The sequence below is a fragment of the Salmo salar genome, chromosome ssa03 (genome assembly GCF_905237065.1).
Source record: "Salmo salar chromosome ssa03, Ssal_v3.1, whole genome shotgun sequence".
Classification (NCBI taxonomy): Eukaryota; Metazoa; Chordata; class Actinopteri; order Salmoniformes; family Salmonidae; genus Salmo; species Salmo salar.
Window position 1 is genome coordinate 52870924 of NC_059444.1, and position 23709 is coordinate 52894632.

The 23709-nt window shown below is 40.9% G+C and overlaps 1 protein-coding gene across 2 annotated transcripts in view; it reads right to left on the reverse strand.

Moving 5' to 3' along the window:
- Positions 1-13628: 13628 nt before the first annotated feature.
- The window catches only part of LOC106600943 (uncharacterized), a 36138-nt gene continuing 26057 nt past the window's right edge, over positions 13629-23709 (reverse strand). Inside the window, exons 9-14 of one of the 2 annotated variants that reach the window (XM_014192744.2) lie at positions 17272-17313; positions 17056-17148; positions 16851-16874; positions 14772-14881; positions 14611-14670; positions 13629-14493 (exon numbers count right to left, since the gene is read on the reverse strand). In XM_014192744.2, coding sequence (XP_014048219.2) covers positions 14464-14493; positions 14611-14670; positions 14772-14881; positions 16851-16874; positions 17056-17148; positions 17272-17313 — 359 coding nt within the window. In that variant the 3' untranslated portion in view covers positions 13629-14463. The remainder of the gene's footprint in view (positions 14494-14610; positions 14671-14771; positions 14882-16850; positions 16875-17055; positions 17149-17271; positions 17314-23709) is intronic. The other variant, XM_014192745.2, reaches the window with a different exon arrangement.

The following is a 23709-nucleotide window of genomic DNA, read 5'->3' on the forward strand; positions in this document are numbered from 1 at the left end:
CACACACACACCCCAATGTCCACAGATTCCACACCCATTGCTTCCATACACACACACACACACACACACACAATGACAGTACACACACATAGTGGCGGGCCCTCTGGCCACGGAAGCAGTGAATAATTCCCAGCCCAGCCAAGAGAATACTGTAACTAACCACAGAGAGAGAGAGATGTATGTGACAGGATGAGGATGGCATGATGGTTAATAATACAGTCCTTTGATAATGCTTGGCCCCTGGGTGTCTCACACACACACACACACACACACACACACACTCCCCAATGTCTACAGATTCCACACCCATTGCTTCCATACACACACACACACACACACAGCGGCTACACACACACAATGACAGTACACACACATAGTGGCGGGCCCTCTGGCCATGGAAGCAGTGAAGAATTCCCAGCCCAGCCAAGAGAATATTGTAACTAACCAGAGAACGAGACAGAGAGAGAGCAAAGAGAGAGAGACAGACAGACAGACAGATTTCAAACCGTAGTCTGGCTTCTTTATGGCGGTTTTGGAGCAGTGGCTCCTTCCTTGCTGAGCGGCCTTTCAGGTTATGTCGATATAGGACTCGTTTTACTGTGGATATAGATACTTTGGTACCTGTTTCCTCCAGCATCTTCACAAGGTCCTTTGCTGTTGTTCTGGGATTCATTTGCACTTTTCACACCAAAGTACATTCATCTCTAGGAGACAGAACGCGTCTCCTTCCTGAGCGGTATGACGGCTGCGTGGTCCCATTGTCACGTCCTGACCAGTAATAAGATTATTTGCTATTGTAGTTTGGTCAGGACGTGGCAGAGGGTATTTTGTTTGTGTTTCGCGGTGATGGTTTATGTAGTAGGGTGTTTGATTTATTATTTCTGGGTTCTTTGGTCACTGCTCTGTTAGTCTATTTCTATGTTCTTTCTAGTTAGTCTGTTTCTATGTTTAGTTCATTGGGGTGTGGACTCTCAATTGGAGGCAGGGGTTGTCTAGTTGCCTTTGACTGAGAGTCCTATATATTAGGGTGTGTTTGATTTGTGGGAGGTTGTTTCTTGTTTTGCCTGTGTGAGCCTGACAAGACTGTTTTGTTGTTCGTGTGTTCTTCGTTTTGTTGTTTTTGGTGTTCTCTTTATTTAAAATAAATGATAAGATGAGCATCCACATTCCTGCTGCGTTTTGGTCCTCCATTCCAGACGACAACCGTGACACCCATGGTGTTTATACTTGTGTACTATTGTTTGTACAGATGAATGTGGCCCTTCAGGCGTTTGGAAATTGCTCCCAAGGATGAACAAGACTTGTGGAGGTCTACAATTTTTTTCTCTGAGGTCTTGGCTGAGTTCTTTTGATTTTCCCATGATGTCAAGCAAAGAGACACTGCGTTGAAGGTAGGCCTTTAAATACATCCCCAGGTACACCTCCAATAGGCTAATTGACATCATTTGAGTCAATCAGAAGCTTCTAAAGCCATGACATCATTTTCTGGAATTTTCCAAGCTGTTTAAAGTCACAGTCAACTTAGTGCATGTAAACTTCTGACCCACTGGAATTGTGATGCAGTGAATTATTGTCACGTCCTGACCTTAGTAAGCTGTTATTTTCTATGGTAGAGTAGGTCAGGGTGTGACAGGGGGGTTTATTCTATGTGTTATATTTCTATGTTCTTGGGTTCTAGTTTTTGTATTTCTATGTTGGTTTGTTTGGGATGGTCTCCAATTAGAGGCAGCTGGTCCTCGTTGTCTCTAATTGGAGATCATACTTAAGTAGGGGTTTTTCTTCCTGTGTTTTGTGGGTGATTATTTTTGAGTAGTGTTAGTTTCTCCTCTGCGGCAGTGTTTGTTTTGTTTATTCATTTTATTTATGTATTGCAAAGTTTCACAGATTAAATAAAATGTGGAACGACACACACGCTGCACCTTGGTCCTCTCATTCCTACGACAGCCATGACAATTATAAGTGAAATAATCTGTCTGTAAACAATTGTTGCAAAAATGACTTGTGTCATACACAAAGTAGACAAACTGACTTGCCAAAAATATAGTTTGTTAACAAGAAATAGGTGGAGTGGTTGAAAAACGAGTTTTAATGACTCCAACCTAAGTGTATGTAAACTTCAACTCTAGGTTGTAAGTCTGTCATATAGTGGAAATACATTAATTTAACTATTATTATCTATCTTTTCCCCATTACCCACAAACACAATAAATGTTGCACTTTGCGCTCCACACTTTCTTGAGTCAGAAAGAACACAGTTCAACCAAATTTGAATAGCACAGTTAGAGCAAGACATAGTATTACAACCAAGTAACTATGTTGGCTTTGTCAAATGATTTTGACTTTGGCTCTCAAATGAAGCTAGAGATTGAGGACAAACGGTAAATGTTTTTGTGGCCATTCCATTTGATCTTTAACTTTGAGCAAAGGAAGGGAGGAGTGAATGTATGATTGAGGCAACAATGACTTGAATTGTTGTTTGCTTGTAGTTGTTTGTGTGGTTGAGGATGTTTGAGCTTTTTCATTTGTTCAAATGTTACTGTACCATATGATGTTGTAAAAAAAAATCTAATAAAACGTTTGTTTTGATGCCAGATTTTTTTCAAATTAAAAGTCCACAGATTTCTTGATTCACTTGAGATGGACATTGGTGATTTGGGAACATTACCAGTTTGAGAGCTTTTAACGTTTGACCTTAGATAGGAAAGCTGTAGCTCCTGAAATTAGCAAGAAAATCTTATGAGAATTGTGGGGAATAATCTTATCATCAAGCACATACCCCTGGCCTAAATCATCAAGCACATAATCCTGTTCCCAATCCAATTTACAGTTCAAAAGTCCAGTGTTGACTCCAATGTTTCCCACAGTTGTCACAAGTTGGCTGGATGTCCTTTGTGTGGTGTACCATTCTTGATATACACGGGAAACTGTTAAGCATGAAAAACTCGGCAGCATTGCAGTTCTTGTCACACTCAAACCGGTGCACCAATCTTGCCCATTCACCCTCTGAATGGCACACATACACAATCCAAGTCTCAATTTGTCTCAAGGATTAAGCATCCTTCTTTAACCTGTCTCCTCCCCTTCATCTACACTGATTTAAGTGGATTTAACAAGTGACATCAATAAAGGATCATTGCTTTCACCTGGATTAACCTGGTCAGACTACATGATGGAAAGGTGTTCCTAATGTTTTGTACACTTAGTGTATATTATCAACTATTTTTAATGATCCTCAGCAACAACCCCATGGTCATGACAATGTTTACAGGGGAAGCAAATGAAGGTAAATTAAACCTTGTAAATAAATGGAATGATAATGTAGGCTGTACCAACTGAAGGGAACTAACAGTAAATTGGCAGTTGAATATGTGTGGTTATTAGGCCTACTGATTGTCAATACTGATAGTGGATAATATATAACATGATAGAAATAGGAAACAGAATGGCGGGGTAGTCTATAAGACAACCCTATATCCTAGACACCCATCTGAGTGACCCACACATTAAGGAAAAGTCCTTATCTGTTTGATAGGCCTACTGCAATTAGCCTATACGCAGCCAAGACAGAAAGATAAATGCGACCAGAGACCCACTAAAGCAGCACCGCCCCCTCAAGAGTCTTAGTCTGCCTGGCAGGGTTGATCCAACAAAGCCAAAGCCCCTGGATGGGTGAGCATAATATAAATGGAATCTCTCAAAGCTGCTAATGAGAACCTTGAAGTCATACCTAGCTGGTGGGAATTTCGGTGGAGTACCCCCACCTGGCAACACTAGCTGCAGTATCCCATGGGTAGGCATCCACTAACAGCTTCCTACACAACATACACTTAGCATTACTTTCTTAGCTACAGTATACATATCTCCCTGGCATATTACATCATTTACGCAGCAGCATACAATATATTTTTGGACTCACCTTGTTGTGCTGTGCTCACTTTAACAGGACGGTGGCGTATTGGTCCTTCTTGTGGGCAAATTTTGTCATCAAACTTTGTCATCAAATTCTGCCATTCTCTGGATTTATGGTGCTTTCAAGACAACTGGGAACTCTGAAAAAAACAAGGTCCAATCATGACGCCAATGATCTTCAGGTCAGAGCTCTAGAAAAAGGCCAGAGATTCCGACATGGAATTCCGAGTTGGATGATCATTCAAAATGTAGCTAGTTTTTTTCAGAGTTCCCAGTTGTCTTGAACTCACTGAAGTCTGAGATTTCTCAGTTCCGAGTTTCCAGTTGTTTTGAAAATGGCAGAAGTGAAATGCTGGATTGACAGCATGGCCAATGTACTCAACATTCTCTGGCCAATGGTGTTGCATGCAAATCTTTATCCTTTTAAGATTGGAAAAAAGACCCTTAAACCCAGACTTGGACCACACACCCTCTCCACTGAATAGCAGGCTAGTGATTGCTTTCCAACGCTTGCAGTTAGCTACTGATTCCTTTCAAACCACTCGTTGTTGAATTTGTGATTTCCAACTTGTTGTGTAATGTTTATGTCCAATGGCCGATGAGCACCGACACGTTTTATCTATAATTTCTCTTCATATGACAAGGATTGAAAAGGATTTGCCAATAGATTGTCGACTTGATTCATGATGATAACTGATTGTCTAGCTTGCTAGCTAAGATTTTGAAAGTATGACTTTGACATGATCAGTACAATCAAAGCTACAGTAGATATAACATGATTTGACGTCATTTTATCTGTGGCCAATGGCCTTGAGCCTTCTTGGATGGGCACTTCTAATGTAACTCTATGGCAGCACCCAAGGGGCTTGAATGTTTGAGCTTTCCCTTGTAGATTTTGTGGTGACGTACAGTAGTGTCCCCATGAGTGACAGAACACTGAGCCAATCACGGCTTAACTAGAGAACATTACCAACCTCTAGGCTCTGTATTTTCTGCTGGTTGCTGGAATGCCCCACCACCACAGAAAGAACTGAGTTAGGTTGAAACACCTGCATTTTGGAACTGCCATACTCAAGAAAGCAAAAAAAGAGACCATGTTTGTTTGCAGCTTTATTAGCTCAGCCCCACCTGCCCTGAATGATGGGTCGCCACTGGTATACACATTCACACATCAAGTCTTCTCTTGAGTTGGGCTCAGGGTTGGAACAACTGTTTAACATCTGAGCTTGTGGTTGTTTGTAGGGGAGGGGTTGGGAGAGTGCGTGTAGGTATCCCACATCTGTTGCCATGGAGTAATGATGTTAGGGACAGTATAGGATGAATCCCAATAATTGTTTGCTTGACGAAAATTTTATTTTTGTAATGTTGATACGGGAATTTTTGGATCCCAATGCTATTAATTACCAATCAATAAGCCTTGACTAATCCCCAAGGTTTGTAAAACACTGGATTAATAATAATTAGGCAAGGACTCAGCTTTCTGCAAAAGGTTCGTACAGTTTATTCAGAGAACGTTCTGCAGTTCATACACAAAACATCTATTATATACCAGGCTCCTCATTTACGTACACACATTACACACTAACACTAAGGAGAGTTCATTGTTCTTCCCCAGAACTCTCAACACCATAAATTCTTACCCAGCCGACAGTTTTGAGATTAGGGAAATCTAGAGGGTTCAAGCTAAGTCAGGTCAACCACAGTTTAACAGGTCTTAATGTTTACTTAAACACACAGCCCCCAATTCCTCTCTCATTCTAGTCAATCTCCTGAGATTTTTGCTTAACCCTTTAGTTACTCATTCTACAGGCTATATAGACCCTATCCCTAAATTCAGGGTAGAATTATTGAATCATTTACACTCAAGCAGAAATCTCCTGCAACAAATGTCAGTCCTGGTTATAGGTTATATTCCTTAGTAGGAAGTGCCTACATTATTACACGTATTATTTGTTAACCTGTTGGGGGTAGGGGGCAGTATTTGCACGGCTGGATAAAAAACGTACCCGATTTAATCTGGTTATTACTACTGCCCAGAAACTAGAATATGCATATAATTATTGGCTTTGGATAGAAAACACCCTAAAGTTTCTAAAACTGTTTGAATGGTGTCTGTGAGTATAACAGAACTCATATGGCAGGCAACCTGAGAAGATTCCTTACAGGAAGTGACCTGTCTGACAAGTTCTTGTTCTTCTTGGCTCTGTTTATTGAAAACTGAGGATCTTTGCTGTAACGTGACACTTCCTACGGCTCCCATAGGCTCTCAGAAGGCGGGAAAAAGCTGAATGATGTAATTCCAGCCACTGGCTGAAAAACATTAGCGCTTTTGGTAAGTGCTCTATCAGAGGACAATGGGACGGAGGCGCGTGCACGAGTAGACCCCATGTTTTTATTTTCTCTCTCTTTGAACCTAAACACGCTTTCCCGGTCGGAATATTATCGCTTTTTTACGAGAAAAATGGCATAAAAATTGATTTTAAACAGCGGTTGACATGCTTTGAAGTACGGTAATGGAATATTTAGACATTTTTTGTCACGAAATGCGTTGTGCGCGTCACCCTTCTTTACCATTCGGATAGTGTCTTGAACGCACAAACAAAACAGAGGATATTTGAACATAACTATGGATTATTTTGAACCAAACCAACATTTGTTATTGAAGTAGAAGTCCTGGGAGTGCATTCTGACGAAGAACAGCAAAGGTAATAACATTTTTCTTATAGTAAATCTGACTTTGGTCAGGGCTAAACTTGGTGGGTGTCTAAATAGCTAGCCCTGTGATGCCGGACTATCTACTTAGAATATTGCAAAATGTGCTTTCACCGAAAAGCTATTTTAAAATCGCACATAGCGAGTGCATAGAGGAGTTCTGTATCTATAATTCTTAAAATAATTGTTATGTTTTTTGTGAACGTTTATCGTGAGTAATTTAGTAAATTCACCGGAAGTTTGCGGGGGTATGCTAGTTCTGAACGTCACATGCTAATGTAAAAAGCTGGTTTTTGATATAAATATGAACTTGATTGAACAAAACATGCATGTATTGTATAACATAATGTCCTAGGGTTGTCATCTGATGAAGATCATCAAAGGTTAGTGCTGCATTTAGCTGTGGTTTGGGTTTATGTGACATTGTATGCTAGCTTGAAAAATGGGTGTCTGATTATTTCTGGCTGGGTACTCTGCTGACATAATCTAATGTTTTTCTTTCGTTGTAAAGCCTTTTTGAAATCGGACAGTGTGGTTAGATTAACGAGAGTCTTGTCTTTTAAAATGGTGTAAAATAGTCATATGTTTGAGAAATTGAAGTAATAGCATTTCTAAGGTATTTGAATAACGCGCCACGGGATTCAACTGGCTGTTGAGTAGGTGGGACGATTTCGTTCTGCCGACCCTAGAGAGGTTAAATGTGGAAATAAATTAAGATAACCAAGAATTTGTAATATATATTTTTTGGGGGGGAATAACTGTATACAGTATATCCAAGGTGAGGGACTTGGAAATGCTTTTGGCTGTTGATCTGCTTCTGTTCTGTAGGTGGCACTGTGTGCACTTTTCAAAGGATGGGTCCCAATCTCTCAAAGACCCTAGGATCTAGGTGGACAGTGCTGGTATGCCAGTCACTGGGACTGGCACGTTTTAGGAGGTAGTGGAGAACAATTGGAGGTTTAGTCAGTAGCAGTGCAAATATCATGGTACAGCTATATGGACACCCAATCATCATCGTACATTTTGTGACGTTACAGCCTTATTCTAAAATGGATTAAATAGTTTTTCCCCCCTCATCAATCTACACACAATACCCCATAATGACAATGCAAAAACAGGTTTGTAGGAACTTTTGCTAATTTATAAAAAATACAAAACAGAAATACCTTATTTACATAAGTATTCAGACCCTTTGCTATGAGACTTGAAATTGAGCTCAGGTGCATCCTGTTTCCATTGATCATCCTTGAGATGTTTCTGCAACTTGATTAGCGTCCACCTGTGGTAAATTCAATTGATTGGACATTATTTGGAAAGGCACACACCTGTCTATATAAGGTCCCACAGTTGACAGTGCATGTCAGAGCAAAAACCAAGCCATGAGGTCGACGAAATTGTCCATAGAGCTCAGATACAGGATTGCGTCAAGGTACAGATCAGTCACCCAACAATATTTTAAAAGAGGAAGTAATGTACTATAAGCATATTTTATTTTTATTTTACCTTTATTTAACTAGGCAAGTCAGTTAAGAAAAAATTCTTATTTTCAATGACGGCCTAGGAACACTGTTTCGTTTCAGTCTCCATCTCCACTAACCAAAGTTAATTGTAAGGATTTTTTTCTTTTAATAATGTAAAATTAACATCTGTACTGAAAGGCTCATGTGAAGACCAAATTATGGAGGAGGAACTTCTTGATGCAATGAAAGCCTTTAAGTCTGTGAAAACTCCAGGGCTGGATGGCATACCAGTTGAGGTATATCAAACCTTTTTTTATGTACTCTGAGGACCGATATTAGCATTTTTTTTAACCACTCCTATAAAAATAGTAGACTATCTAATACCCAACAAGAAGGTCTGATTTCACTATTATTGAAACAGGACCTAGATGGTAAATATAAAGATCCAGTCCATTTAAAAAATTGGAGTCCCCTTACACTTCAGTGTTGTGATGCAAAAATTCTAGCAAAATGCATAGCGCATAGAATTAAAACGGTATTGTCGGATATTATTCACCCTAATCAGATTTATTTTTTTTAATTTTTTTTTGCATTGACAATACATTGGAGATAATATATATATACACTACTGATTCATATTTTCTTTTAAATCCACAATTTTAATCCCTCCACAGCCTCATAGAGGATCTAGATGATTTTTCTAACCTCTCTGGATTACAACTGAACTACTGTAATCCAGAGAGGTATGTACTATATTACATATTGGATCACAAAAAAATACAACTTTTAAATTACCGTGTAGTTTACCAATTAAAATGGTCTGATGTTGAAGTGGACATATTTGGTATAATTTCCCTGATACTCGGAAAATTCACCCTGATTAACTCTTTAGTCATATCCAAGGTCACCTCCTTGCTTATGGCCCTGCCTACACCTAACGACTTGTTTTAAAAAAAAAATGTATATGAACCAAAAATATTCAATTTGATTTGGAATGGCAAACCAGACAAAATTAAACAGTCCTATTTATATAATGAATATGAATTTGGAGGGCAGAAATGATTAAATATTACAGCATTAGACCTCTCAATAAAGGCTGCAGTCATACAAAAGCAATACTTAAATCCAAACTGGTTCTCTAGCAAGTTAGTAACAATGGCTTTTTCCCTTTATTCAGATTACAACCTCTCACTTTCGGTTATTTGAAAATGAAATCATCTCCAAATTGCTATTTTATTTTTTTTATTTTATTTTTTTAATTGGTTGCAATTTCTGTTTAAGCCACCAGAAAACAGAACAGAACAAATATTACAACAGATATTATGGTTAAACTCAAATATAATAATTGATTTAAAAATAATAAAATATAAAAAAACGTTATCAACTTTGTATATTATATCATGAATAGGACAGTTTGAGTTATGTCAAACATGCAGCTAACAAAATATATGGAAATGTCTGTCCTATCCAAAAGTACAACCAACTAATTTCAGCATTTCAGCAAAAATGAAAGAGGAAACGGCGTTAAAGACCAAAACTGGTTAAAGAAAATTGTGATAAATAAAAAACTATACTAGCTTCATTTAAGGACCAAAAAATGTACAGCTGTGCTATACAGGTTGTAAATACTTGGGAAGAGATTTTCGATTTAACGATTCCATGGCACATGGTTTATGAGCTGATACACAAATAAACATCGGATTCAAAACGTTATATCCTTCAGTTTGTCTCCAGCGATAATCATGTAAAATAGATCGAAAACAAGTGTAATTTGTATGTACAATTCCCTTATTCAAAAGGATTACTCATTTACCTAGCTCTTATCAAGTTGTAAATTACAGTGCATGGAGAACGGTGTTATTTCTATCAGAAAAAATAACGTTCCACTTGGAACCAGTAGGTTCACTAGACCTTACTCATGGTTTCCTCGCGCGTAAAGGTGGTGGAATTATTAGGGTATTAAATAAAAGTCGGAATACGGCATATCTGTGGATACACCTCCGTCACAACTTCATTAATTCGATCGCCACCCAAAACGAATAGCAGGTGAATTCTCATGCTTAAATTTAAGGTCGGAATACGCATAGAGAGAAAAGTGGAAATCGACTGGCACTCTCCTCCGTTTTATTGGCAAATGTCCAGTCACTCAATAGAGAGCTTTGTTCGAGAGTCTCCTATCAGAAAATCTGCTATATTATTTGCCTTGCAGAAATTTGGCTGGCTCAATCTATGAACATAGAACTCAGTGGTTTCTCCGTGATATGCGGATGGCTTGGTTCCAAAGGGAGGTGGGCGTGTTTGACATCTTAAAATATTGTGCCCTAAATTATATGAAAAACCACATTGATATGGTCTATAACCAACACAGTTACAATACCAGAGCTAGTGTTACATCTTGTAAAATCCCAAGAGTAAACAGTACTGCGAGGAGCACGTTTTTCTATACAGGCATTTGTCTATGGAATAGCCTCCACTTGGAGATCAAGCAAAGAAAAAGTAGAAATAGATTTAAAAAGAAGGTCATGGTTTTCATTTGGACAAGGTTGAATATAGCTCTAAGCCTAGTCCTGGAGTAAAAAGCATGCTCAATGGAGAATATCCATGGAAGTAAATGTTTAGTCTTGGATTAGACTTAATCTGTGGCAGGCAAACCAGACCAGAAAGTATGTTAAACAAATCCTGTGTATAAAATACTTATTAACAAGCTTATTAGATGTAGAGATTATTTACAAATTGCATACAGCACAACAATAACTTCCCCTTTCAAATAAACAATTGTTGGGGCTTTTGAGTCCCGCCTATAAAAATATGTCTTGGGATAACACTGATAAGGAAAAAACAGCCTCTCTCACTGCTCCAAAAGAAAACATAGGCCATTTAAACAGTGTTCACACACACACTCTGTACAGTCTCTGCAACACATAGACATGGTACAAACGTTTTATGTTGCTAGTAATGCGTTTCACAAAGTGCATATATCAAAGCAAATAGTTAAATAGAAAAAAAGTATATATATATACACACTACCGTTCAAAAGTTTGGGGTCACTTAGAAATGTCCTTGTTTTTGTCCATTAAAATAACTTCAAATTGATCAGAAATACAGTGTAGACATTGTTAATGTTGTAAATGACTATTGTAGCTGGGAATGGCTGATTTGTAGTGGAATATCTACATAGGCGTACAGAGGTCCATTATCAGCAACCATCTGTGTTCCAATGGCACATTGTGTTTATCATTTTAAAAGGCTAATTGATCATTAGAAAACCTTTTTGCAATTATGTTAGCACAGCTGAAAACTGTTGTTCTGATTAAAGAAGCAATAACACTGGCCTTTAGGCTAGTTGAGTATCTGGAGCATCAGTATTTGTGGGTTCGATTTCAGGCTCAAAATGTGCAGAAACAAAGAACTTTCTTCTGAAACTCATCAGTCTATTCTTGTTCTGAGAAATGAAAGCTATTCCATTTCCATGAGAAATTGCCAACAAATTGAAGATCCCGTACAACACTGTGTACTACTCCCTTCACAGAACAGCGCAAACTGTCTCTAACCAGAATAGGAGGCCCCGGTGCACAACTGAGCAAGAGGACAAGTATATTATAGTGTCTAGTTTGAGAAACAGATGCCTCCCAAGTCCTCAATCGGCAGCTTCATTAAATATCACCTACAAAACACTAGTCTCAACGTCAAAAATGAAGAGGCGACTCCGGGATGCTGGCTTTCTAGGCAGAGTTGCAAAGAAAAAGACATATCTCAGACTGGCCAATAAAAATAAAAGATTAAGATGGACAAAATAACACAGACACTGGACAGAGGAAGATTGAAAACAAGTATTATGGACAGACGAATCTAAGTATGAGGTGTTCGGATCCCAAAGAAGAACATTCGTGAGACGCAGAAAAAATGAAAAGATGCTGGAGGAGTGCTTGACGTCACCTGTCAAGTATGGTGGAGGCAATGTGATGGTCTGGGGGTGCTTTGGTGGTGGTAAAGTGGGAGATTTGTACAGGGTAAAAGGGATCTTGAAGAAGGAAAGCTATCACTACATTTTGCAACGCCATGCTATACCCTGTGGACGGCGCTTAATTGGAGCCAATTTCAATGACTCAAAGCACAGTCACCGGATCTCAACCCTATTGAGCTGTTGTGGGAGCAGCTTGGCCATATGGTATGTAAGAAGTGCCCATCAAGCCAATCCAACTTGTGGGAGTTGCTTCAGGAAGCATGGGATGAAATCTCTTCAGATTACCTCAACAAATTAACAACTAGAATGCCAAAGGTCTGCAAGGCTGTAATTGCTGCAAATGGAGGATTCTTTGATGAAAGCAAAGGACACAATTATTATTTCAATGAAACATCATTATTTATAACCTTGTCAACATCTTGACTATATTTCCTATTCATTTTGCAACTCATTTCATGTATCGTTTCATGGAAAATAAGGACATTTCTAAGTGACCCCAAACTTTTGAACGGTAGTGTTTTTACAGTACCAGTCAAAAGTTTGGACACACATACTCATTCAAGGGTTTTTCTTTACTTTTACTATTTTCTACATTGTAGAATAATCTTGAAGACATCAAAACTATGAAATAACACATATGAAATAAATGTAGTAACCAAAAAGGGTTAAACAAATCAAAATGCATTTTATATTTGAGATTCTTCAAAGTAGTCAACCTTTGCCTTAATGACAGCTTTGCACACTCTTGGCATTCTCTCACAACCAGCTATGAGGTAGTCACCTGGAATGAATTTCAATTAAAAGGTGTGCCTTGTTAAAAGTTAATTTGTGGAATTTCTTTCCTTCTTAGCATGTTTGAGACAATCAGTTGTGTTGTGACAAGGTAGGGGTGGTATACAGATGATAGCCCTATTTGGTACATAAATTGCTCAAATTAGCAAAGAGAAACGACAGTCCATCATTACTTTAAGACATGAAGGTCAGTCAATGTGGAACATTTCAAGAACTTTTAAAGTTTCTTTAAGTGCAGTCGCAAAAACCATCAGCTCTATGATGAAACTGGCTCTCATAAGGACCGCCACAGGAAAGGAAGACCCAGAGTTACCTCTTCTGCAGAGGATAAGTTAGAGTTAACTGCACCTCAGATTGCAGTCCAAATAAATGCTTCACAGAGTTCAAGTAACAGACACATCTCAACATCAACTGTTCAGAGGAGACTACGTGAATCAGGCCTTCATGGTCGAATTGCTGCAAAGAAACAACTACTAAAGGACACCCAGAAGAAGATACTTGCTTGGGCCAAGAAACACGAACAATGGACAATAGACCGGTGGAAATCTGTCTATTATTGCATCAGATGACCTGGCCTCCACAATCACCGACCTCAACCCAATTCAGATGGTTTGGGATGAGTTGGACCGCAGAGTGAAGGAAAAGCAGCCAACAAGTGCTCAGCATATGTGAGATCTCCTTCAAGACTGTTGGAAAACCATTCCTCATGGAGCTGGTTGAGAGAATGCCAAGACTGTGCAAAGCTGTCATCAAGGTAAAGGCTGGCTACTTTGAAGAATCTCAAATATAAAACATATTTTGATTTGGTTAACACTTATTTGGGTACTACATGATTCCATATGTGTTATTTCATAGTTCTGATGTCTTCACTATTAACCTACAATGTAGAAAATAGTAAAAAATAAAGAAAAAAAAATTGAATTAGTAGGTGTGTCCAAAATTTGACTGGTACTCTAAATATATACACACTTTGTACATAAAATGGTCTTCACTTTATTTCTTTCATCTTTTTTTTCTAAACTGATTTTACTCCTTTGATATTTTTCTTTCACACTGCGTCATAAAATCCCCTTCCATCAAGTAACACAGCCACATCATCCAAACACAGTCAGGAATGGATGCAGGTTTTGTTCGTAAAGTACTGTACTTCAGCAAAGTACAATAATACTCAATATCGGATCATCTTAGTTCTAATGTACGCCCCTAAAGGGTTCATCTTGTTGTTCATCTCACTGTTTTCTTCCCATTCACGTGAACATATTATCTTTGGGCTGAACGGACAGCTGAAGGCAGGGGGTGACATTCAAGACCACCGTGTTCCCTTAATCCAAGTCTTGTTTTTAGAGACTCTTGACAGACGGACATTTATTAGTTCTCCCATTCTCCTCATTAAAACACAAGGAGGGGAGCTTTTATTAATGTCTGCAACAGTAACTCCAGAATGGCAGTGGCAGGAGAAGAAGAGTTGTGGCCTCAGCCCAGGAAGTGTGAAGCGTGTGTGTGAGAGAGGGAGAGGCAGGACTCCTTTTCTTTGGCTCAGGATATATATTTGTCCATTGTTGTCTGGTAAAGCTTGGGGAAAATGGTGGCAGACGGAAGAGAGATGGATTATTCCTCTGAACGGGGTTAGTACTGCAGAGAACCTCCGTTGTCGTTCTGAGAGAGAGAGAGTGACAGAGAGAGACTTTGTTGACTACATGCAAATCCAAACGCTCTTGGGTTCGATTGAATAGTGCTCTAAGTCATCGATCCGTAGCATTCTGAGAATATTACCTGCATCAGATGATGTACCTCTACTTCGTTCAATACTGTCAGTTCAGACATTGCAGGAGGCTGAAAAATACAAGAAGCACTTTAGCCACAGAAAGCACACACTCATGCACGCGCACACACACACACACACACACACACACACACACACACACCACACTTACCATGCCCTCATGCTGGCGTCTCCCCCGGGTCCGCAAGATGACAACACCCAAGAGGAGGACATTAGCTATCAGAGAGATAGCTAACAACGTACTGACTGATATGACCTTCCCTAGGAGAGAGCAATGAGGAGAGAGATGAGTATACAGTATCTATCTATTTATAGTATCTTAGTATGTACAGTGCATTCGGAAAATATTCAGACCCTTTGCTATGAGACTCGTAATTGAGCTCCGGTGCATCCTGTTTCCATTGATCATCCTTGAGATGTTTATGCAACTTGATTGGAGTCCACCTGCGGTAAATTCAATTGATTGGACATAATTTGGAAAGGCACACACCTGTCCATATAAGGTCCCACAGTTGACAGTGTATGTCAGAGCAAAAGCCATGCGGTCGAAGGAATTGTCCGTAGAGCTCTGAGACAGGATTGTGTCGAGGCATAGATCTGGGGAAGGGTGCCAAAACATTTCTGCATCATTGAAGGTTCCCAAGAACACAGTTGCCTCCATCATTCTTAAATGGAAGAAGTTTGGAACCACCAAGACTCTTCCTAGAGCTGGCCGCTTGGCCAAAATGAGCAATCGGGGTAGAAGGGCTTGGTCAGCGAGGTGACAAAAAACCCGATGGTCATTCTGACAGAGCTCCAGGGTTCCTCGGTGGAGATGGGAGAACCTTCCAGATGGACAACCATCTCTGCAGCACTACACCTATCAGGCCTTTATGGTAGATTGGCCAGACGGAAGCCACTCCTCAGCTAATGGCACATGACAGCCTGCTTGGAGTTTGCCAAAAGGCACCTAAAGACTCTCAGACCATGAGAAACATGATTCTCTGGTCTGATGAAACCAAGATTCAACTCTTTGGCCTGAATGCATCACATCTGGAGAAAACCTGGCACCATCCCCACAGCATCATGCTGCGGGGATGGTTTTCAGCGACCGGGACTGGGAGACTAGTCAGGATCGAGGGAAAGATGAACGGAGCAAAGTACAGAGAGATCCTTGATGAAAACCTGCTCCCGGTGTTCAGGACCTCAGACTGGGGCGAAGGACCTGAACCTGATCAAACATCACCGGAGAGACCTGAAAATAGCTGTGCAGTGACACTCCCCATCCAACCTGACAGAGCTTGAGAGGATCTGCAGAGAAGAATGGGAGAAACTCCCCAAATACAGGTGTGCCAAGCTTGTAACGTTATACTCAAGAAGACACAAGGCTGTAATCTCTGCCAAAAGTGCTTCAACAAAGTACTGAGTAAAGGGTCTGAATACTTTCTGAATGCACTGTACCTACTGTACCTTAGTATCCATCTACAGTATCTATCTACAGTATCTTAGTATCCATCTACAGTATCCATCTACAGTATCTATCTACAGTATCTATCTATAGTACCTTCGTATCTATCTACAGTATCTTAGTATATATCTATAGTATCTAAGATACTGTAGATAGTGTGGAAGGACCACCAGAGGGCAGGCTGGGCTCACGGATAGTAGCCCAACAAGGCATGTGAGACAAGGTAACGAGTCAATTAAGCACAGCGGACGGTACTAATGAGATATTCTCTTTCCCCTACAAGAGAGAGGATGGAACCAGCAAGAAAGGAGGAAGATAAACTATCTCTGGAGAATGGCTACGGGGAGAGAGGTGCTATCCAAGAAGATCCATTAAGACGGTGACGAATATGTGATTGTTGTTATAGTTTGAAGGTAATCGTAATGTGATCCTGTGTCATCTAAAGAAGATGTATGTTGTTCCTTTGGAGATTCTCATTGACTGTGTTGGAGTGTTTGTATTGTCAGAAATCCCTCAATAGAGAACTGTGTTGAATCAAGAAGACCTACTCTGGACTCGTTTATTCCACCTTTCCACTTTAGAGTGACACCAAATGACTTGGTCCGCTCACAATAGATACTGTAGATAGATACTATAAATGTATACTATCTACAGTATCTCAGTATCTATCTACAGTATCTCTCGTTAGATCTATTATATATATATATGGGGGGTGTTCGACGAGCAGGTGTCCACATTCTTTTGGTAATGTAGCGTATCTATAAACACGGCTAAAACACTTACTTTGTAATCGCTGCTCTTGTGACTCTAGAAAAAAAGGAAAGCAATAATATCATGTCATAATGCGCCACATTATTCATTTGGATTCAAAATCTGAGAAGAGATAAGCGGAGGTTTTAACTTGGCTGGCACAATGTCAGACATTCTTCACACTAACTGAGCTCTAATAATCATTAAAGGATTAAGGAAACATTGCAAAGTGTCCTACCCATGTCGCTGTTTGATATTGTTAACGATGTTAATGATGATGGTGGTGGTGGTGGTGTTGATGATGACGCTTTGGGCAGGATCGATGATGTTTCTAAAACAAATGTCAGAAAAAATATCGACTTTCACCTAAAATATTATTTGATCAAGATTTTGAATTCAGATTTTGAATAAAAAAGGTACATCATTGTATGACAAAATAGAGAGAGATGCTTACTGTAATTTATGGTGGGTAACGTGGTTGTATTTGTTGGAGTTTCTGTATTTAAAAAGATGTAAAGAAAAAGGTTTGTATACTGAAGAAAAATAAAACTCAACATGCAAGAATTTCACTGATTTTAATGAGTTACAGTTCATACGAGGAAATCGGTCAATTGAAGTAAATCTGTTAGGCCCTGATCTATAGATTTCACGACTGGTATTTCTATGAATTCTAACTGCCATCGATAAAATGCAATTGTGTTCATTGTCCATAGCTTATGCCTGCCTATACCATAACCCCACATGACGCCATACACGTGTCTGCGGTTGTGAAGCGGGTTGGACATACTGTCAAATTCTCTGAAACGACATTGGAAGCGACTTATGGTAGAGAAATGGATATTCAACTCTCTGGCCAAAGCTCTGGTGGAGTCAGCAGGCCAACTGCACGCTCCCTCAAAACTTGAGACATCTGTGGCATTGTGTTGTATGACAAAACTGCATATTTTATTTCAGCTCATGAAACATGGGACCAACACTTGACATGTTGCATTTATATTTTGGTTCAGTGTAGTTATTCACTAATCATTGATGCCTTTGAGACTGAGATCAGACTTAGCAGGAAATATCAAACAATTGACCTCCACACACACGCACACACACACCCCAATGTCCACAGATTCCACACCCATTGCTTCCATACACACACACACAATGACAGTACACACACATAGTGGCGGGCCCTCTGGCCACGGAAGCAGTGAATAATTCCCAGCCCAGCCAAGAGAATACTGTAACTAACCACAGAGAGAGAGAGCGATGTATGTGACAGGATGAGGATGGCATGATGGTTAATAATACAGTCCTTTGATAATGCTTGGCCCCTGGGTGTCACACAGCAAAGAGAGAGAGACAGCAGGCAGACAGACAGACAGAGAGAGAGCAGGCAGACAGAGCGCGAGAGAGCGAGAGACTCAGTGAGCATAGCCTTGCTATTGAGAAAGGCCACCGTAGGCAGACCTGGCTCTCAAGAGAAGACAAGCTATTTGCAAACTGCCCAACAAAATGAGGTGGTAACTGAGCTGCACTTCCTAACCTCCTGCCTAATGTAGGACCATAATACAGACACATATTTCCCTCAGATTACACAGATCCAGAAAGAATTAGAAACCCGATCTTGATAAACTCCCAAATCTACTGGGTGAAATACCACAGTTTGCCATCACAGCAGCAAGATGTGTGACCTGTTGCCTCAAGAAAAGGTCAACCAGTGAAGAACAAACACCATTGTAAATACAACACATATTTATGCTTATTTTTTCCCCTTCAACCATTTGCACATCGTTGCAACGCTGTATATATACATAATATGACATTTGTAATGTCTTTATTCTTTTGGAACTTCTGTGTGTAATGTTTACTGTTCATTTTTATTGTTTATTTCACTTTTGTATATTATCTACGTCACTTGCTTTGGCAATGTTAACATGTTTTCCATAGAGAGAGAGAGAGAGAGAGAGAGAGCCATGATGGTTAACAATACAGTCCTTTGATAATGTTTGGCCCCTGGTCGTCACACACTCCAATGTCAAGAGATTCCACACTCATTGCTTCCATTCACACACAAACAGCGGCTACACACACACAATGACAGTACACACACACAGCAGAGTCTCACAACTCAATCGCTGGTTGAAAACTGTTTTCTGCCCCTCCCAAAAGATAGAATTTGTAGATAATTGGCCCTCTTTCTGGGACTCACCCACAAACAGGACCAAGCCTGGCCTGTTGAGGAGTGACGGACTCCATCCTAGCTGGAGGGGTGCTCTCATCCTATCTACGAACATAGACAGGGCTCTAACTCCTCTAGCTCCACAATGAAATAGGGTGCAGGCCAGGCAGCAGGCTGTTAGCCAGCCTGCCAGCTTAGTGGAGTCTGCCACTAGCACAGTCAGCGTAGTCAGCTCAGCTTTCCCCATTGAGACCGTGTCTGTGCCTCGATCTAGGTTGGGCAAAATTAAAAATGGCGGTGTTCGCTTTAGCAATCTCACTAGTATAAAGACCTCCTCCATTCCTGCCATTATTGAAAGAGATTGTGATACCTCACATCTCAAAATTGGGTTACTTAATGTTAGATCCCTCACTTCCAAGGCAGTTATAGTCAATGAACTAATCACGGATAATAATCTTGATGTGATTGGCCTGACTGAAACATGGCTTAAGCCTGATGAATTTACTGTGTTAAATGAGGCCTCACCCCCCTGGTTACACTAGTGACCATACCCCCCGTGGATCCGGCAAAGGCGGAGGTGTTGCTAACATTTACGATAGCAAATTTCAATTTACAAAAAAAAAAACAATTACGTTTTCGTCTTTTGAGCTTCTAGTCATGAAATCTATGCAGCCTACTCACTCACTTTTTATAGCTACTGTTTACAGGCCTCCTGGGCCATATGCAGTGTTCCTAACTGAGTTCCCTGAATTCCTATCGGATCTTGTAGTCATAGCAGATAATATTCAAATTTTTGGTGACTTTAACATTCACATGGAAAAGTCCACAGACCCACTCCAAAAGGCTTTCGGAGCCATCATCGACTCAGTGGGTTTTGTCCAACATGTCTCTGGACCTACTCACTGCCACAGTCATACTCTGGACCTAGTTTTGTCCCATGGAATAAATGTTGTGGATCTTAATGTTTTTCCTCATAATCCTGGACTATCGGACCACCATTTTATTACGTTTGCAATTGCAACAAATAATCTGCTCAGACCCCAACCAAGGAGCATTAAAAGTCGTGCTATAAATTCTCAGACAACCCAAAGATTCCTTGATGCCCTTCCAGACTGCCTCTGCCTACCCAAGGACGTCAGAGGACAAAAATCAGTTAACCACCTAACCGAGGAACTCAATTTAACCTTGCGCAATACCATAGATGCAGTTGCACCCCTAAAAACTAAAAACATCTGTCATAAGAAACTAGCTCCCTGGTATACAGAAAATACACGAGCTCTGAAGCAAGCTTCCAGAAAATTGGAACGGAAATGGCGCCACACCAAACTGGAAGTCTTCCGACTAGCTTGGAAAGACAGTACCGTGCAGTATCGAAGAGCCCTCACTGCTGCTCGATCATCCTATTTTTCCAACTTAATTGAGGAAAATAAGAACAATCCGAAATTTCTTTTTGATACTGTCGCAAAGCTAACTAAAAAGCAACATTCGCAAATGGAGGATGGCTTTCACTTCAGCAGTAATACATTTATGAACTTCTTTGAGGAAAAGATCATGATCATTAGAAAGCAAATTACAGACTCCTCTTTAAATCTGGGTATTCCTCCAAAGCTCCATTGTCCTGAGTCTACACAACTCTGCCAGGACCTAGGATCAAGGGTGATACTAAAGTGTTTTAGTACTATATCTCTTGACACAATGATGAAAATAATCATGGCCTCCAAACCCTCAAGCTGCATACTGGACCCTATTCCAACTAAACTACTGAAAGAGCTGCTTCCTGTGCTTGGCCCTCCTATGTTGAACATAATAAATGGCTCTCTATCCACCGGATGTGTACCAAGCTCACTAAAAGTGGCAGTAATAAAGCCTCTCTTGAAAAAGCCGAATCTTGATCCAGAAATTATAAAAAACTATCGGCCTATATCGAATCTTCCATTCCTCTCAAAAATTTTAGAAAAAGCTGTTGCACAGCAACTCACTGCCTTCCTGAAGACAAACAATGTATACGAAACGCTTCAGTCTGGTTTTAGACCCCATCATAGCACTGAGACTGCACTTGTGAAGGTGGTAAATGACCTTTTAAAGACGTCAGACCGAGGCTCTGCATCTGTCCTCGTGCTCCTAGATCTTAGTACCGCTTTTGATACCATCGATCACCACATTCTTTTGGAGAGATTGGAAACCCAAATTGGTCTACATGGACAAGTTCTGGCCTGGTTTAGATCTTATCTGTCGGAAAGATATCAGTTTGTCTCTGTGAATGGTTTGTCCTCTGACAAATCAATTGTATATTTCGGTGTTCCTCAAGGTTCCGTTTTAGGACCACTATTGTTTTCACTATATATTTTACCTCTTGGGGATGTCATTCGAAAACATAATGTTAAATTTCACTGCTATGCGGACGACACACAGCTGTACATTTCAATGAAACATGGTGAAGCCCCAAAATTGCCCTCGCTAGAAGCCTGTGTTTCAGACATAAAGAAGTGGATGGCTGCAAACTTTCTACTTTTAAACTCGGACAAAACAGAGATGCTTGTTCTAGGTCCCAAGAAACAAAGAGATCTTCTGTTGAATCTGACAATTAATCTGGATGGTTGTACAGTCGTCTCAAATAAAACTGTGAAAGACCTCGGCATTACTCTGGACCCTGATCTCTCTTTTGAAGAACATATCAAGACTGTTTCAAGGACAGCTTTTTTCCATCTACGTAACATTGCAAAAATCAGAAATTTTCTGTCCAAAAATGACGCAGAAAAATTAATCCATGCTTTTGTTACTTCTAGGCTGGACTACTGCAATGCTCTACTTTCCGGCTACCCGGATAAAGCACTAAATAAACTTCAGTTAGTGCTAAATACGGCTGCTAGAATCCTGACTAGAACCAAACAATTTGATCATATTACTCCAGTGCTAGCCTCCCTACACTGGCTTCCTGTTAAGGCAAGGGCTGATTTCAAGGTTTTACTGCTAACCTACAAAGCATTACATGGGCTTGCTCCTACCTATCTTTCCGATTTGGTCCTGCCGTACATACCTACACGTACGCTACGGTCACAAGACGCAGGCCTCCTAATTGTCCCTAGAATTTCTAAGCAAACGGCTGGAGGTAGGGCTTTCTCCTATAGAGCTCCATTTTTATGGAATGGTCTGCCTACCAATGTGAGAGACGCAGACTCAGTCTCAACCTTTAAGTCTTTACTGAAGACTTATCTCTTCAGTAGGTCCTATGATTAAGTATAGTCTGGCCCAGGAGTGTGAAGGTGAACGGAAAGGCTGGAGCAACGAACCGCCCTTGCTGTCTCTGCCTTGCCGGTTCCCCTCTTTCCACTGGGATTCTCTGCCTCTAACCCTTTTACAGGGGCTGAGTCACTGGCTTACTGGTGTTCTTCCATGCCGTCCATGGGAGGGGTGCGTCACTTGAGTGGGTTGAGTCACTGACGTGGTCTTCCTGTCTGGGTTGGCGCCCCCCCTTGGGTTGTGCCATGGCGGAGATCGTTGTGGGCTATACTCGGCCTTGTCTTAGGACGGTAAGTTGGTGGTTGGAGACATCCCTCTAGTGGTGTGGGGGGGCTGTGCTTTGGCAAAGTGGGTGGGGTTATATCCTGCCTGTTTGGCCCTGTCCGGGGGTATCATCGGATGGGGCCACAGTGTCTTCTGATCCCTCCTGTCTCAGCCTCCAGTATTTATGCTGCAGTAGTTTATGTGTCGGGGGCTAGGGTCAGTCTGTTACATCTGGAGTATTTCTCTTGTCTTATCCGGTGTCCTGTGTGAATTTAAATATGCTCTCTCTAATTCTCTCTTTCTCTCTTTCTGTCTTTCTCTCGGAGGACCTGAGCCCTAGGACCATGCCTCAGGACTACCTGGTATGATGACTCCTTGCTGTCCCCAGTCCACCTGGCCGTGCTGCTGCTCCAGTTTCAACTGTTCTGCCTGCGGCTATGGAACCCTGACCTGTTCACCGGACGTGCTTGTTGCACCCTCGACAACTACTATGATTATTATTATTTGACCATGCTGGTCATTTATTAACATTTTAACATTTTAACATCTTGACCATGTTCTGTTATAATATCCACCCTGCACAGCCAGAAGAGGACTGGCCACCCCTCATAGCCTGGTTCCTCTCTAGGTTTCTTCCTAGGTTTTTGGCCTTTCTAGGGAGTTTTTCCTAGCCACCGTGCTTCTTTCACATGCTTTGCTTGCTGTTTGGGGTTTTAGGCTGGGTTTCTGTACAGCACTTTGAGATATCAGCTGATGTACGAAGGGCTATATAAAAATAAATTTGATTGATTTGATTGAAATTTGACATAGTGGCGGGCCCTCTGGCCATGGAAGCAGTGAAGAATTCCCAGCCCAGCCAAGAGAATATTGTAACTAACCAGAGAGAGAGCGAGAAAGAGAGAGGGTGCAGAGAGAGCAGAGGACCTACACCCAGACCACAGCATCATCAGCCACACCCCAACCAGCTAAGACCACCCCAAACAAACCCTGGCCACATACTATATACGCCCCCCCATATCAGACCTGTACCCCTTCTGCCCACCCCATGCCCCCCGCCCCTGCGGGCACGGACCTCAACATGACAGCAGGACATATGCCCAGGCCGTGATCAGAGCAACAGGCCCAACCCCTACTATTACACCCACGCAAGCCCCATCCTGTGACCTAAGAGGTATGTATCAGATGCTCAACATGCTCTGCTCACAGCTACTGTGATGG